We start from the raw sequence: 18,044 nt of genomic DNA, 5'->3' as shown, positions 1-18,044 counted from the left end.
CCATCTGAAAACAGAAATTTCTGCTGAAGTGAAATAAAACTGCTGCACAGTGAAGTTTTCTCTTTAATTTTTCAACCTAATAACACTTGTACCCAAGCACTCCTCCATCTCCTGTTTTTACACAAACCTCCCTTCATTTCTCTATTAAGTGTTGTTTTCCACTACTCCTTTCTCCTACTAATGTACATACATTGCACAGGGGTTGACACTGGATGCTCCTGCATAATGAGGGGTCTTTACCTTTGTTTAGTGAGAAAACAAGGGCCTGTGCTAGTGAAGCAGGGTTCTTGTTTTGGCAGTTGTTTAAGCAAAATGGTAATTTCTACATTTACTACACTAAAAGTGAAGTAAATACCATCAGCTGTTGTTCAGGTATAGGGCATAAACTAACATACAACGTAATGTTGTCCTGATGCTAAATTAAAAGGAAAATTAATTTAAATAATAAGTTTTAAGTGATTGAGATTGTTCAACAAAAAACTAAATGGTCAACCTCATGGTGGTGAAGAAAAAAACAGGAGGTTGCCAAACTCAGTTACACTGTCTTGGCAAAAGAAGTATGTGCCAGATATTGTTCGAATCTATGCAGCAGAAGTTAACTTTGACTTACTAGAAGAGTCAGGGGATCACTAAAGCCACTTAGGGCTATGGACATTATTTATTTGGCAGTTTTTGTGAAAATCCATCTAATAGTTTCTGTAATAGACTGAGCAACAAAATGACCACGTTGACCATGTTCACCAAGTAAGAATTTAACATTAAATGTCGTATGCACCAACACGTATTAGTGCTCACATATAAGTCATAATTTGCTCTTGTGGATGGAAAACCCGACTTGTTGTGACATTGTTCAGTGGACCTATTGGGGTCCCTGTAATACTGTCAAATCTAATAATATGTATAATATTTTTAAACATTTAATACCCATCTGAATATACATTACATGTAATTAAAGTGCACGAAGGTAATGTGTTTCTTCAACATTTCTACAATTATGACATAAGAAGAGAAGCTGATTCTTCAACAATATGTTGAATAATGGTAATTCATAATTATAATATAATCATTATCTAGTAATAATAATAATAGTAATAGTAACAATTATCTAAAATTAAAAGAGAAGTAATTAGTACACAATATTAGTGGCCTTTTAACTTAGTCTGATAATTGTAAAAATGAACCACGGCAAACTGTCTAAGAAATTAATTGGATGGGAAGATGGGAATCATTGAGGTAGAGAAGCAGCTCTTCTATAGTTAACGTTAATAGGTCATGGAGGTTATCTTTCTTTCAGACAGATTTTTTTTTTAACTAAAGTCTATTACTAGAACCTCAAAAAGCACATGCCTTATGTAAGCAGGCAGTAAAACATGTTTTCATACAAGAACCCAAAAAACAATACTGTTTATTTTATAGTGTGCTATAGTGTGCATGCATTATGTGGATGTGCACACACTGCTTCAAAGAAGCAGTGCCCCAACAGCATAAGACAATTCTCAAAAGCGTAATTAGGAAAGGTACAGTTCAATGAAAAAAAAGTGTAATTAAGTGCAAATCTATCTTGGAACAGGTGATGGAAAAACACCTGGTGTCTGGGACAATGAAAACCTAAAAGAGTGAGAGAATGAGAGAAAACTTACCTACTAAAATTCAAGGTATGTTTCTGTGAAAAATTGGTAAGAAATGAAAATAGTGAGCCTCAAGTATAAATTGAATACAGTTTTATCTGTAAGACGGTGAATAATTGTGTAAGGATGAAACACACACAAAGAGGAAGAATTGACTCAACAGAAAGCCCAGACTCCCCCCAAAAGACAAATCACCTTTTCCTGTTCCGTATACTGATCAGTTTTGTGCCACCAAAATGTGGTCTGTGTTCTAATAAACATACATGGTCACAGTCAGACACAAGCAGATACATGCACACACACACACACACACACACACACACACACACACACACACACACACACAATGCCCAGAGGCAGTGGAAAGCCACAAGTGTGTGCAGAGAGAAGAAAAACAAGAAGTGAACTATATTCATCTTCATTTACATTCAATTGAGAGAGGTCTACAGTAGCAGCTGAAGCAGTGCAAGGCTGGAGGTGCATGGAAGTACAAAAAAAGGAAGACATAATAAGAAGCACTTGTGTTCTCAGAAAATTCGATCTCTTTAAGTGTTAGCAGTGCTAATAAAAACAGTGCTATACGTCCTGAGCCCTTTTAATCCAGTTGGGGACTTGATTAATATACTGAATGAGTCAAAATAGCATGCTGTATGGCAGCTTTACATGAGAACAGCTTCAAAACATGATAAACATAAAAATTCAAATGTATATAAAGTGCATTAATGTCCATGTCAAAAACCTTTCCAAATAGTTTTATTTGGAAAAGAAGGGACAGTAAATAAATCCAATAACCATGGCAGCCATTTTCTCCAGTTAGTGCTGTTTTGTCTGAGCTGCACAGCCACAGTGAACAGCTAAAGGTCAGTCTATAAACAATAACATGAACTAGTGTGGTGTCATTCTGCTGCCATTTCCACCTTTGAAAAATAGCTAGTAAATTTCCAATTTAGGGTGATCAATATTAGACAAGCTACATACAAATTGGTAACTGGCAAACGAGGAGACTAATTTGTCTTTGTCAATACTTCATTTGTAAACTTCTGTTACTTTCAGGACAATAAATTATCCAACCTTAGCAAAATGCATTGTTAATAATCAAGCCTGAGTTCTTCTTATACAGCAGCCCTTGTGTGTCCTGCTGTACTTTGGGCCACAGCACCCACTACAGTAATGGGGAGTATATATACTTTAATTCCAACAAACAGTAGACGCACATTTGTAAAGGAGGAAACACACTGTCCTTCACATGAAGCACGGTTAGGCCTTGAGCTTTAGAGAAAGTGCGTGGTACTTTATTATGATATGAGGACATTTCTCATCATGGTCACAATCATTAATATGTGGTTTGGCAGCTGAAAAACAACTGGTTAAGTTTAGGGGAAAGATTGTGGTTTGGATTTAAGTAAGTTCTTCAATAGGGTTAGAGAGGATCTGTTGTCATAGTTACAATAATAAACACAGCCAGCCCATCTTCCTCCCATCTTCCAACTAACATGGTAAAAACCTGCTTTTCCAGTTGACCTATAGAGGATTTCTTTAAGGGAAAAGTGTCTTACTTCTTCATGTAGTGGAAATTAAAAGTTAATACTTCAGTATTTAAGAACTGCAGAAATGAAAATACAAATGTTTGACAGAGCATAACTTAAAGAAATAGAGCACAGTACAATCAAATTAAATCTCCATATGTCTCGTATTAACTGTGAAATTTGAATTTGAATTGAGAAGCTGTCTTTTCTCCTAGATTTTAAAACTGCAGAAGTGAGGAAGAAATTCGCCTTCCAACAGGTGCCCAGTCATTTCAACAGATGACACCTGTGGCGAAGTCGTGCAGGTGGTTCACATTTCAGAAATTTTTCAAATGTCAGTCAAAGCAGGAATTGGAGGAATAATACACGACACCTGCTACAGAGGCCTAAGCCGGAGCTGGACAGATGTTTGATTTGCGCAGTGCTTCTTCTGTAACTTCTCATTTACGAATCAGTGGGAAAAGAAGGAGCTGTGGGGGAAAACCTGTTGTGTGTTTAGACTGCCAATGATTAACTCTGGTGCATGTTTTCTCAGCTTTTGGACAGTGCCCAACAAAGTAATGCAGAGCACCAAACAGTGCCTCAGATCATGGTGTGGGGAGAGATTTACACCACAGCAACTGCTAAGAATCTAAAGCCAGCTTCATGAATGTAGTTGGAGGATCCAGATTACAAAGAATCACTAAACTAATGAAATTAAGGCTTCAGTAAGATCGTGAGAAGTTCAGCTACATTTAACAATAACATTTTGGTATTAAGAAAAAAAACATGTCTTGTACATGTCAAAAAAGCACAATGGAGAAATCATTTCCAAAGATTTCCTCACTTCACCATACACTGGCTGCTTTAAGAGCTCCAGACCAGCCTCTACTGACAGCCTGACTGTGGTTCAGTAATTAAACATTAGCATATTTCATGTAACCTTTCAGTTTCCTCTCCACAATGACATGTTCAATTCTTAAGCAATAAAAAAAAGAGTTTTCCTGCTGCAGCCTCAGTTTTACTGGTATTGGTGAAAACACATTCATTTCAGGGTTTTTTTGAGACTTCTATGACAGTAAAATAATTATCTTTGGATTGTTAGTCAGACAAAACAGGAAATAAACATAACTGCAGGCTCTGGGAATTTTAAATGGAAAGTTTTGCTACTTCTGTATTTTTATGAATAAATTACTTATCAACTTCTATAATCTCTGTGTTTCTACATTCTACTATAGAACTGGCCAACCCACGCTCATGACCACCAGAGAACAGCTTGAAATGGCACGGAATAAACGAGTTTACACAGACTGTGAAGATCATATAGGCTAACCAGGAAAAGCTTTTTAAAAAAATAGGAACTTCCTCCATTTAAAATTAAAAGTCCAACAGAATCAAGTGTGCAAACATAACAGGAGCTAAATACTTTCTCAAGCCACTGTATATTTTTGGGAGAGTTTTGGTTCAAGGGGAAATGCCTGAATGGATTTCTTTTTCTTCTAAGAGTTCTTCTCCTTTAGGGAAGTGGAAATATTATATAAGACTGTTTCTGAACCTGGCTGTTCTGCTCTTCAGACTGCGGTACCTCCTGCCGGAGGCAAGCAGAGAGAACAGTCCTTGATGTGGCTGTAAGCAGTTTCTGGTGACGCTGTTGGCACGAGACAGACAGCGTTTGTGTCCAATCTCCTGGATCGAAGGAAGAGAAGTCCCAATGATGTTCTCTGCTGTCAGTACTACTCTCTGGAGGGAATTCCAGTCTGCAGATGTGCAGGTACCACAGCACACAGAGTTGTCGTTTGACAAAATGCTCTTTGTGGTGCATCTGTAGAAAGTGGTAGGGTTGGCAGCAGGGAGGTGGGTGAGGGTGAATCTGTCTGTGATGTGTACCCCAAAGAAACCTAACCACCTCCACAGCTGTGTTGTTGATGAGCAGCAGGGAGTACTAATCATGGCATGAGTACAATAAAATATCAAAGTCAAGTGTGGGAAGTATATGTGTATACTTCCTGTAAGAGTTTGTTTTCTATTTCACCTAATCAGGGTGTTGTTAGAACAAACAAAATTGACTTTAATTGGGTGGGTGTGAACTTAAATTTTCACATTTTGAAATAGGAATTAAAGCCAAACACTTCTAATACAAACTGCCCGGTGGGAGTTGGGGACTGCTTCTGAAAAGATGACAGCAATTACCACAGATGAAGGCTGGAAAATGCATACCTTATGTATACACCAACAATTTACAAACTCTGACTCCTTTTCAGTTTCTCTAGGACACACACACACAATCCCAAACACTGAAAAGATTGCAAAGGCATATCTGTGCTGATGAAATAAAACTGCTTGCTGCAGCCATTGTTATGGAAAACTTAATCATTGATTGTATAATCATTGAATCAACAGAAAAGACATAACGTCTCGTAATACTGGCCAATTCAAGTCAATTTTATTTCTATAGCATATATAGCATACCGTATTTTCCGCACTATAAGGCGCTCCGGAGTATAAGACACACTGTCATTGAATGGTCTATTTTCAAACGTTTTTCACATATAAAGCGCATCGGACTAAAAGGCGCTTTAAGCGAAACAAAACAGTCAGTCAAACTTTATTCAACGTGTTCACCATAACTCCCATACTTGTTCAGTTGTAACGCGTAAAAAAAAAACAACAGCTTTTAAGTGCGCCCTATAGCGCGAAAAATACGGTATATTGTGAACTGAACATAACTGAATGAACTCTGAACAACTGTTGTTGAGGGTCAAGATACAGCAAAATCTTCTTAATTAAAAAAACACAATGTGTCTATCAGCTTTATCCCTTCATCTCCCTCTGGGCAGCCAGCCAACACCCTGACAGACACTAACTGTATGTTTCCATAAAGAAATATCTCAGCCTTAGCTCTTATCATGGCTGCCACTGGTAGAGTTCTTAAGATGTCTTTGAAATTATTGATCAAACCATATATAACACATCACTGAATGTTAAATCTCTACATTTGGCAGATCAGTATAACGTAGGATCTGGAGTATATTTATGACATTTATGAAAAAATTTGAATGGAAAACGTAGATAGGTACATTTGGTCTCCTAAACCTTCCCCTGATCTCATCATCCCCTTTCCCATTTGTTCTAAGCAAGTGTCCTACAGATACAGCAGTTTCTCTATGTTAAATCAGTATTAAACAAGTCAACAGCTCAAAACAAGGGACAATAATACAGAAAATTACACAAAATAATACTACTACTAAGTACAGAACACTGGTAAAATGTGTTTTGGTTGCCTTCACCTTTCGTGTACTTATATAAAGGAAGAGGTGATTTTGAGAATCAGCCCTACAGTAAATAAAAACATTCTGGAAGTTTATAAATTATATGGTGTAAAGTTTTTAAATTCTCTAGAGATGCTGCAGGGTTGATTTATCCCTCCAAGGTCTCTGCTCTCAGCCCTGCAGCTTTAGTTTTCTGCATTAATTTGTCACAAAATTTGATCTGATCTTCATCTAGAGTGTCTATAAAAAGTATTTACTCCCTTGGATGTTTTATCCTTTTACTGACATTATAAATCACTCATGGTCAATAAAAGTTGACTTTGACAAAAAAAAAAAAAAGAAAAAAAAGAAAATCACAAAAATACCTAATTAATGTGAAAACAGGATTCTACAAAGTAATGTCAATTAAATAAAAATATGTAAGGTGAAATCAGTCCAACAGAGGTCCACATATTTGGTACTAGTAGTTCCACAATTAGTGAAATGGGGATCACCTGAGTGCAGTGAATGCATCTCAAGTGACTGCAGTAGAAAGACACTTGTGTCTAGAAGTTCCAGTCAGTGATTAACCAGTATTCCTGGCTACCATTACATCATGAAGACAAAAAACGCCCAGAAACCCAGAGAACAGATAATTGAAAAGCATAAGTCAGAGGATGGATACAAAAAAATCTCCAAGGCACTGAACATCCCCCGGAGTTCAGTGAAATCCATCATCAAGAAATGATCAGAATGTGGCACATGTCTAAATCTGGGCTGTTCACACCCAGTCCCCACGCAACCTGACGGAGCTTGAGCAATGTTGCAAAGAAGAATGGAACTGACCTGAAGGGGGTGAATATTGTTATAAAAAAAATATATATATATATACACACACACCTGCTTGTTAGGTGTTTTAACTACTGTAGACTCATGAACATAGGTGTTAGTCTGTCCCTTCAAATCCTTGGCTGTCACTCGTGGTTGCTTCTTTACCTCATTAATGACTGTTTGTTGTGGTCATTTTAACTTCTTGGTAGAGACATTATATTTGTTAATACTCTTGACTTAGATGAAGATCAGATCACATTTTATGACAAATTAATGCAAAAAACCCATGATATTCCAAAAGGTTCACATACTTTTTCTTGGCACTTGACACACACACTATCATGTGTGTCTGTATGTGTACTGCAGAGACCGCAGAAGATTTTGTGTGTGTGTGTGTGTTTTCAAACTGAATGTCTGTCTTCTATATTGAATGTCTAGGGATGTTTGTATTCACCTACAACTGTGTGAGTATGGCTAAAAAAAGGTGTTGAGGCTGCCAGTTTGATGAGTGTGGGTGTGTATAGGTGCTTGATCCAGGGGATTCTGATACACTCCTGACTGAGTTGGTCTGTTGTTTTTGCCCTGAGGCTGCGGCTCTCTGGCAGGTGGAATATAAAAACACATGCACGCAAATACATCCTGTCTGTGTGTGTCCAGAGACAAGACATCGATATTTACACATGTAAATGTTAAGTGACAACTGAAGCAGCGAAGTGACTGAGAGTGGGAAAAACTTTCCAATTACTATTAAAGCCCTCCACTGTCGTTAAAATGTTCATGGGCAGTGTTTTCAGTAAAACACCCTGCAGCATGGTATTGGCCATGTTTTGTTATGGTTTGTGAGTTATTGGGCTATGGGTGCTGGCTTGCATGCATATACATCAGAAAGCAGCACACATACAGTGGCAAGAAAACGTATTGGAGCCTTTTGAAATGTTATGGTTTTCTGCATTCATTTGACATAAAAAGTGATCTGATCTTAATCTTAGTCAAAAGTATTAACAAATATAATGTACCGAAAGTAATAACACAAAAAAAATTCTGGTCTTTCATGTCTTTATTGAGAACAACCATAAAAACCTCATAGAGCTAGTGGAGAAAGTATGTGAGCCCACTGAATAATGACATTTCAAAATAAATAAATAATTGGAGTCAGGTGTTGGTATAAGTTTAGAAAATTAGCTTGGACATGTGGGCTAGAGCTACTTTGACAAAAACCACTTAAACTTTGAGTTTGCTCCGCACAAGAAGAATATACTCGCCAAACGTTTTCAAGGATCTATGATCAAGAACTGTTGATTTACATAAAGCTGGAAAGGGTTACGAAGTGATGTAACATACTTGAAAAATTCACCAGTCTACAGTTAAGCAAAAAATCTACAAAATGGAGACATTTTGGGACTGTGGCTACTCCACCAAGAAGTGGGAGGCCAGTCAAAATTACCAAGAGTACAACAAACACTCATTAAAGAAGCAACCCCAACTGTTAGCCAAACATTTGAACTGGCCAACATCTGTGTTCGTGAGTCTAGAGTAGGTAGAACATTGAACAAGCAGGGTGTCTATGGCAGGACACCACAAAGGAAGCAGCTGCTTACTAAAAAAAAATAAAATAAAATAAAAACATTGCTGCACGCCTGACGTTTTCCAAAGAGCACATTGACTCCTCCACAGCAGTATTGGCAAAATGTTTTGTGGACTGATGAAACTATACTGAACTATAGTTGAACTCTTTGGAAAGAACACACAGCACTACATCTCGTGTCAAAAAAGGGCACAGCACATCATGAAAACATTACTACTGCATTTACTAATTGTAAAGTATAGTGGAGGAAACATCATGATTTGGCCCTGCTTTGCTGCATCTGGCCAGCTTGCAGTGAAAGAAAACTATGATATTCCAAAAGGTTCACATACTTTTTCTTGCCACTGTATTTCTGTACTCACTTATTTCAAAATATAACAATGAAGATTGTTTGATAATAGCTAGTGTGAAAATATATTGCGCCATCTTGCTACTGTATTTAATCACTGTAAAGCATTATAGCATATACTAAACATTCTGTTGAACAGTGTCATGGCTATAAGATGACACAAAAGTAATTAAAACAAGAACTTAATGGGTAAAATGGGATATTTAAAAGTAATGGACCTGTTAGTATGAAAGATAGCCACCTGCAAGTCATGCAAATCTCCACAGTGACCTTTTAAATAAAGGGATATAATTATTATGGCACTTTACTTGATTTTTGCATAATATTTACTGTTGCACTGTTCATTTCCATTAATCCTCAAAATTGTTAGGTTGACAGTTTCAAAGATGTTGCAAGGGATCCAACTGAGTTATGAGGCAAAATCTGACTTAAACCCTGTTTTCTTCAAACTTTTCAATGCTGAATCAATCTGAAACAGCAAAAACATTTGGGAAGAAACACAATGTGTGTAAAGCATACTGAAATGTTCTGCAATACAGTCTCATGCAACATGTGCTTGCGGCAACTAATAAACAAACAATTTTTGTGGGTATGTTGAGCAGTTCAAAGAGTGTGGTTAAGGTTAAGGAAAAACAACTTAACAAAAACTTATCAGGATGTTTTTAGGGGACATTTTTGTTTTATAGGTCATCAAAGACGTTAGCTTTACCATGGTTATTCCCCTAATAATCTGACTTCAGAAAAGTCCAACTAACTTTCTTCCCTTGACAATACAGGGATGTTCTGTGTGCAAGGACATTAGAGCTCGAACTGAAGATGTTGTTTCACTGAAGGGCTTTGTAATCACATGCGATAAGGCTCAATTAATCAGCACAAAAGTCCTCTTCTTTGAAGTTGTCGAAGTGTCTCTAGACAATTATGTTTGCTCAGGGCAAGTCAAGATCCACCACACCTGTTCAGTGACTAGTTCAGTATATAATCAAATGATGCCAATTTAATTTTGCAGTGTGAAATCAGGTTTTACTGATGTATAAATGATTATAGTATTTAACTTAACACTCATTGTGTAAAACAAACAAACAAACAAAACAATAAAATAACTGTCAAAGGTGTCAGACTTGATTTAAACATCCATTTCATGTGTCTGTGAAATTGATGTTTAGCATCTGATGGCTCATGACCATCCTATGTAGGTCATTGGACATTACTTGAAATGGAGAAATTTCCTCTGATATAACTAAATCTCAGCTTTTGTGTGAATTATGGCAATATAAAACTTCACCTTAGCAAATGGTTTTTAATTGTTAGAGATGATTTTGCTCACTCAAGTGTAACTCAGGCTCAATTTCTATTTAAAAAAAAAAAAAAAAAAAAAAAAAAAAAAGAGTAATACGTTTCTTTTGTGGAAGTCTAATTTTAAAAGTAGAAGAGCTTTAGACATGGTGTGCCATTATGGAAGTGAAGGGATTCCAGAAACGAGAGTGAGTCACCATTCCCCTCCTTAGGTATGTGAGATGCATACTCATCCCACTGCTTTGTGAATCTTTATAGGCTATAGTATAACTCTGAGTCCTTATTCCTGCAGTTTGCTGATTCTCTTTCTCTCTCATTTATTTTTTTCCTGCCAAATCTTTAAAAAAAAGTCAATGCTAAAAAGCCAGAAAGCTTGTTGAAGAATCAAAGTTACGTCATCAAAGCTTTATCATGAATAATTTATTTTTTAAACTTCTACTACTGCTTTAATAGAGACCTGTTCATCTATAGTATACAATTGAAATTCAGCAGTTTCGTAGATAAAGATCAAACCACTGGTTCTTTTGAGTGGTCATTTGATGACAACAGGGGTTAATGTAGGAGTAAGCTTTGACAGACATTATTGTGCATCACTAGTGAAGTCTTTACTCCACCATCTAGTTTTAGGTTCTATGTGGCAGCAAAGTACCTAATTTACCTGCAAATCCACCCAACAAAGCACAAATCCACGTTGGAGTTAAACAATCTGAGAAGAAATTTTACACTATGCTTTAACTCTATTACACTGTGAATTAGCACGACTCATTGCAACCCTATAATCTACAACAGTTTCACTCTTTAGACGTTACACAATATGAGCCCTCCAATTAATTATACCGTAGGTTTGACGTCACTGACAGATGAATGTAGCCATGAATTAAACACTCATGAGAGGTGGAGTACAGTGTAGGCAAAAAGCAGACATCGAATTATCAACAAAAAGACGAAATTCAGATGACATTTGGTAAACAATAGTGAAGCCTCGTAGTGCAAGGAGAGAGCTTTACTCATACTCATACTCAAAGGAGTGTTTCTCTTTGGCTCACTATAGTAGTTTGCAGCCTGGGTTCATGGCCATTATGAGGATGTGTTGTTCTTGTTTGAGCAAAACTTTACTGAATTTCCAATGGACATATGTAACTACATTCAATATTACTGTGATGATTGATATTAGCCCTAGCAGTAGATGTAGTATCCAGAGGTGGGGTGGAGTCAGGCAGCTGTGGGAGTCACAAACCTGCCATCTCCGTTTCTGATTTGACATAGTTTCAGCAGCTGGTGGTGACAGTGTGAATATTTTTACTGATAGTTGAGCGGGGGACTGTGGGCAACATCCCTAAGACTTCCTTCGTGCCTGCTTGTTTGTGTCCCTGTGGTTTTGTGCGATGATAAATGATTCAAGTGTGTGTACGCTTGTGAATCTCTGAATGAATATGAATGAGTGTGGTGATGTGTCTGTCTGTGTGCACATTTTGAGAAGCACCACTTGGACATATTTGAATGTTTCTTCACGTATGCTGTGGTGTTGTTGGAGCATCAGACCTTCAGAGTTCAGATTTTCTGTTGTTTGCTTTGTCATTGGGCTTTGTCAGAATCACACATATGTTGGAAAATTACTATAGTCAGTAGAAGATAATTGCCAGTGTCTTTAGACAACATTTACCAATTAATATGTGTAAACATGATGTGTCATTTCACCCCTGACAGCACTGTTGTTCAATATGAGGCAGTGGGCAGCCTCAGTGGCAGTGATCCAGCAGCTCTAGCTAGAAAGCAGCTGAAGATGAAAAGAAATGCACAGAAAAAATGCAAAGCGCTCTGCTAAATCCTCCCAAATGATTTAGACACGCGGCGTCCAGCCACCGTGAACCTAAAAACCCACATAGGAGCTTTTAAAAGAGTCCAGAGTCTTTGATGTGCAGTTTTCACTCTGCATTTTAAAAGCTAATATGTGAATATGTATCTCATTAGCTTATGGAGTACATTAATTCAAACAAAACACCAAAAGGTTACATTTACATCATGTTTTCTCACATGGGGATTTGCACTAGCCGAGAGAAGCCTTCTAATTTACACTCTGACGATACGAGGCAGATGCAGATGCTTAAACTTTCCCACATTTACATTTACAGTCTAATCCCTCTCCTCTTTTACAACCAGACAGCACACTGCATCAGGTCATTTTTCCCAATACAATTTTGATACAGGACGCACAGGCTGAGAGATATAAACTGCACTCTTTGCATATTGATAACAAATTAGCTTCCACTGTAGCATTCTGAAAGAATCCAAGGACACAGATATAACTTTGCTGTCCCAAATGTTTGACTGAGAAGTGACCTTCAGAAAGTTCAGAGTTGAGATATAAAAGTTTTCATACAATAAAATCTCTTATTGATAAAATCAGATATAAAAATCAGATATCACCAGATAACTTAATACCTATAATAAATCACTGTCAGAAAATTGATTACAACCATCATATGGAATGAGTCAGGGTTTCTCACAGCTGCTTCTGGTGGTGTCAGGCATTAAGATCTTTTTCTGTCATCACATTTCCAATATTACTATTTTTTTAGCATTTTGTCATAAAGGGAAACAAATCTTGGATCTGCTGAATGTAAAGGAAGTTTTGGTCAATTAAAAACAAACTTTCAATTTGTATAATGAGCCAATAACTGCAATCAGCAATTAGTTGTAACTAGAATCAATGGGAATAAACTGAGTTGTTAAAACACCAGAGCCCTAGCTTCCACTAACAGCAGATATTAGAAAAATTCAACTTCAAAGTTTAAGTTAAATAGAGCAGAGGTGCTATTCCACCCAGCAAATGCCAAATATCACTTAAGCTACTGCTACATAATGATGGATGGTTGTCATGTAGGTGTTGAGCAGAAAAGACGAGATATCGTCATGATCTGTCTGACTCCGCTCAGCAGATGACAGAAACTGATCGATGAGTCTTACCCATTGTACTCTGCTTTACGCCCCCTGCTACCCAGCCTCCTCCTGTGACTGAAAGATTAAAAACTGTGCATGAAGATGAGACGTGCAGGACAAGCTAACCAAACAAAATCTTTTCTGAATTTCCAAGCTCAGAGATGCTTACACAAACAGTTGGGCAAAATCCATCTTTCTGACAGAATCGTTTCCAAAGTCCAAACCCCCAGATGGGCTTCTGGATCCACTTCTGAGCTGTAACCGCCTTAGTGTGAGTGACTGTGTGTGTGTGTGTTTAGGGTCAGAAAGATGAGACAAAGTATGAGTCATTAAAAACCGATTATGTAGAGAGACTAGTTCTTTATTAGTTTGACCAGAGGTCTCTGTGATTGTATGTGAGTGTGTTTATCAACGAAACACAGAGATTAATGGTGCAGACACGTTAGGGTATTGCTTTTATTGCTCAACAAATCTGTGTGAGTTTTCAGATTCTCCAAAATTGTCTGTGTGTGTGACCGAGACTGACATATTTATTTATAGTGTAGTCCTTTGATCTGAACTCTTACCACGGCCTCTTGTTGCTAGTAAAAACATGCCCTAAACCTAACCAAAACCTAATTCTTACCCTAACCCTAAAACCTAGTCTTAGCCCCTAAAATGGCTAAAATGTCCTTACTTTGTAAAAGTGTCCACAGTCCAAGAGTTAAAAATCCATGCTGGTCCTCACAATGATAGCCATACACACACAAACACACCCTTGTAATTCTATTGTGATAATGTCTCCATGGATGGCATTTACGGTTTTCACCTAACATCAGCACAAACCTTGTCATAAACCACACTTTTTATTCTGATCTTGCAGCTAAACCACAGTTTCTCGACTCTTGAAGCCTGATATTCACACCAAATTATTGCATTTTTCAATCTGACACAGCTCTTTTAGTCAGCCTCCAGCTAACAATAGTTATCCGTCATACTGGGAATATGTCTCACTTATGCAATATGCTTTTTATGTGGGTGATAAGACAGGAGATCACAGAACATAAGAAAGGCAACACCAAGAGACCTGTTCACAGCCCCTAATCGTTTTATAAAAAAAAGAACCTCATTTATCAGCATGTTTTGTGAGTGGAGAAGTATCAGACATGTGTGGTGCCAACCACATGATGGACATTCAAACATGAGGGAGTGGTAATTAATGTTTTTAACTACCACTCCCTCACAAACACATCACAGAACAATGAAAGATCCCCCACCCACACCTCCACAATCACAAAGGTTTAGGAAGGGTGGTGTCACAGTACTTTGATCCAAAAACCATATGGAACAAATGAGGTTCAAGCTGCCAGTAAGAAACCACTCAGGATGTTTAAGATGTGGATAAAACAGCACACAGTGATTTTGTGATTTTGGTAGAAGTGTGTTACAAAAGGCATCTGCAGAAAAACATAATACTGTCCGAGAGCAGCACTATGACTGTGTTTACATGCACTTAAAAACCAGGTTACTCAGAGAAACCAGGTTTCTCTGGTAATCAGGGACGAGTTTACATATAGATAAATAGATGCATAGATGCAGCAGATCTAATTTTACTTGACTTATTTTGGAAACTTGGTTCACAGATTTTAACTATATAATCACAGATGTTTCCTGACATTTTTTCTGCATGTTTCGGGGAAGCTGACTGCTGTAAAAGAAAGACACACAGACATAATGCTAACTTTAGAGCGCAAACTTTTTCAGATTGATTTAAAAATAAAGCAGCGTCATGATGCCTTCTATCATCTAGATACTCTAGCAGCGTAATGATTGTCTGCAGCTTTTGTCATGCTAATATAAAAGACAGATTAGAAACCTCCTTATGTGTATACATGGAAGAGAAATATTTATTCTCTAGGAGAAATGTACCTAGAGAGATTAGCTTAGTTAAGAAAACTGGCTGTAACCTGGTTATTTAAGTGCATGTAAAGGCACCATATGGCTGATGTTTAAATACTTCAATCTGGCTGATATGTTGCTGAATTGTCCACATTTGTTAGAAATAATATTTTTATGTTTATTCTCTATATTTGTTTTATTTACTCTTATTTACTCTTTATTTACTCCACTACTGTCAGTAGATGAAAAAAAATTCTAGCCAAATTTCTGCAATTTCAGTCCTTCTTTGTTCTACTACAGTGTGTTCCATGTTCATATATCAACTCTGACTAACAAGTAATCTATTTTTTTTAAATTGTTGTGCTGCTCTGTTCTGGAGTCAGTAAAAGTTCATCCTCACCAAGCTACAATACCTTTCTCTCATTTCTCTGCCAGATTTCAATGTCCACTGTAGCAGAAACAAAAGATTCTCATTTCCTGGGCCACCACAGCGTATTTAATTAAGTTTGGATTAAAATTGGTCCAATGAGACATTGTTACGATACGAATTAAATAATAAATAAATCTGAATTTTGAGCGTTACATACAAAATATATCTATTGGGCAGCTTACCTGTAAATAGGATCCTGCATCACCATCATCTTGCTCTCATCCCATGTCCACTCCTTCTTCTGTGGAAACAAACACAGAACTGTTCAAATTTAAGCTTTTTAAGAAATAAAAGTAAGGACTGAAAAGTGGAAAATGCCCTATTTGAACATTAAACCAAAAACTGTATTGAAAAGTATGTTCTTTTCTGTCCCTCCTATCACTATACTGTCTGTTGGTGTATATTTTATTATAACAGCTCCATCTTTCAGACATTTATTTACATTTTCCATTCTTCTTTCTGTGTTTGATTAAATCTATATTCCAGTTTAATGTCACAATCAAAATGTCAACACGTGAGCTCCCAGGAATTATTCATATTGATTTCTATCTCCACACAGCTTTATTGACTCAATCATTCAATAGTTGCTATCTGTGCTCTTTCGTTGCCTCCGTCATACTCAGAGATGTAAATAGATTGCAAACAGCCTCACTTGACATTTCAGCTTTCCAATCAGAGAGCCAAACGAGACAAGAAAACAGGTGGAGGCAAGACAGCCTTCTCCTGACTGTCCTTTCATTCCAGCTCACCAGTTGATTTGATACTGATAGCTTTTATATTCTATCCATCAGCCAGTACAACACATAATTCAAATTACTTCGTAACATCCTCTCTGGCCTGAAAAGTAAACGTATCCAAAATTGTGGACCTCATTCAAAACACATTTCTGGAAAATTTACCCAATGCCGAAAGGCATAAATTACAACATTCATTCATCAGATAGATATTCCGTTTCCGATTTTGATATTAAGATATTTTTTATTTTCCTTTTGCTAAATTTGAGATATTGTTAATTTAACTGTCATTGCACTGTAAAAATGTAATAAATACATGGTGTGTTTCTCAGCTTGGGAGCCTGACATCCCTCTTAATGTGCTTATGCAGACACACTCCTACACTTACACGACTGGGAATTTAAATTGGTGTAATAAATAGGCTGCTACTTTAAGGACCATATAGAATCCTAAATTAAGCCTCCTTTCAATGAGACTCCAATGCAAATATGGCTGTAACAGATGTTACAGTAAGTTCTACTTGAATTTTTGTTTTATGATTATTTTGATTAAAAACAACAACAACAACAACAACAACTACAACAAATGCTTATTAAAATAAAAATAATAAACTTAACTTCTGCAGCTGTGGGAATTCTGAGGGAATGCAATCTGCATCTCAACCACACGTTAATTTCTAGAAGATAATAAATAATCTGAAAACTGTTCATTTCCTGTTCTTTCATTCCTGCCACTGAGTAACAATCAGCTGAGAAAGCCTGGCCATGCTGACCTTTTCACAGGCAGTCAGATTTGTGAGCAACTTATCTTCCTACCCACATGCAGGTGCAGACTCTCACAGTGATTCAGTACATGTCTATGGCCCTGTGCACATAATCTCTGAGAATGGAGCAACACACATGCAGTTTAAATACATGAAGGTTGGTCGCCTCTGTTGACATATTGAATGTTGTTGTACAAGAGAATTCAAGAGGGCAGTGTGGAACCTTAAAAAATGGGAATAATCTCAAATCCGGATTAACAAACCAAGATGAAAAAAACCCTAAATGCTGGAAAGAAGACTGGGCAGCAGTCCTAAGTGAACTCCACTTTGTTTCCATCCACTGTTTTTCCTCCTGTCATACACTCTGTGCTTCTCAACAAGTGAAGTCGATTCAGGTCTGTCTCTGTGGATTACAACTGTCAGACTCACTGTACCTGGAAAGGCATCCACTTGTCTCGAGCCTCAGCACTCCAAGCTCCCTTTTCTTCAGGTTTTCTGATCTTTTAACTCTCTACACTCTCTTTGCCGTTTCTCTTTAAGCTTCAACATGTGCCTTGCTTTTCTTCTGCATCTTCTCTCATAATTTCAGTCCCCCTCAGGCCCTTTGTCTTTCAACACCAACCCTCCAGTCTCACCTTAGTCTTAGACAGAGACAGAGATCGATCATCTCCGTCTGCCAAATACAATATACAGGACATTGATCTGGAATAGCGAAACATCTAGTGTTCAATCATTAAGAAATAACTACACAGTGAAAGCTGGGGCTGTAATGCATAACTCACTGAGCATGTGCGCTAAAGACTTCTTCCTGTTGGTTCCCTGCTCACATAAATGGCATGGTTAATTATAAACATATATTT

The 18,044-nt window shown here is 37.3% G+C and overlaps 1 protein-coding gene across 2 annotated transcripts in view; it reads right to left on the bottom strand.

Annotated features, from left to right (window-relative positions):
• LOC113152522 (carboxyl-terminal PDZ ligand of neuronal nitric oxide synthase protein-like) overlaps positions 1-18,044 on the bottom strand; it is a 146,784-nt gene that overhangs the window by 74,911 nt on the left and 53,829 nt on the right. For both annotated transcript variants that reach the window (XM_026345814.1, XM_026345815.1), the window contains exon 4: positions 15,870-15,928. In XM_026345814.1, coding sequence (XP_026201599.1) covers positions 15,870-15,928 — 59 coding nt within the window. The remainder of the gene's footprint in view (positions 1-15,869; positions 15,929-18,044) is intronic.

Source organism: Anabas testudineus, chromosome 4 (assembly GCF_900324465.2).
Source record: "Anabas testudineus chromosome 4, fAnaTes1.2, whole genome shotgun sequence".
NCBI classification, from domain to species: Eukaryota; Metazoa; Chordata; class Actinopteri; order Anabantiformes; family Anabantidae; genus Anabas; species Anabas testudineus.
This window is presented reverse-complemented; position numbering and strand designations above follow the sequence as displayed.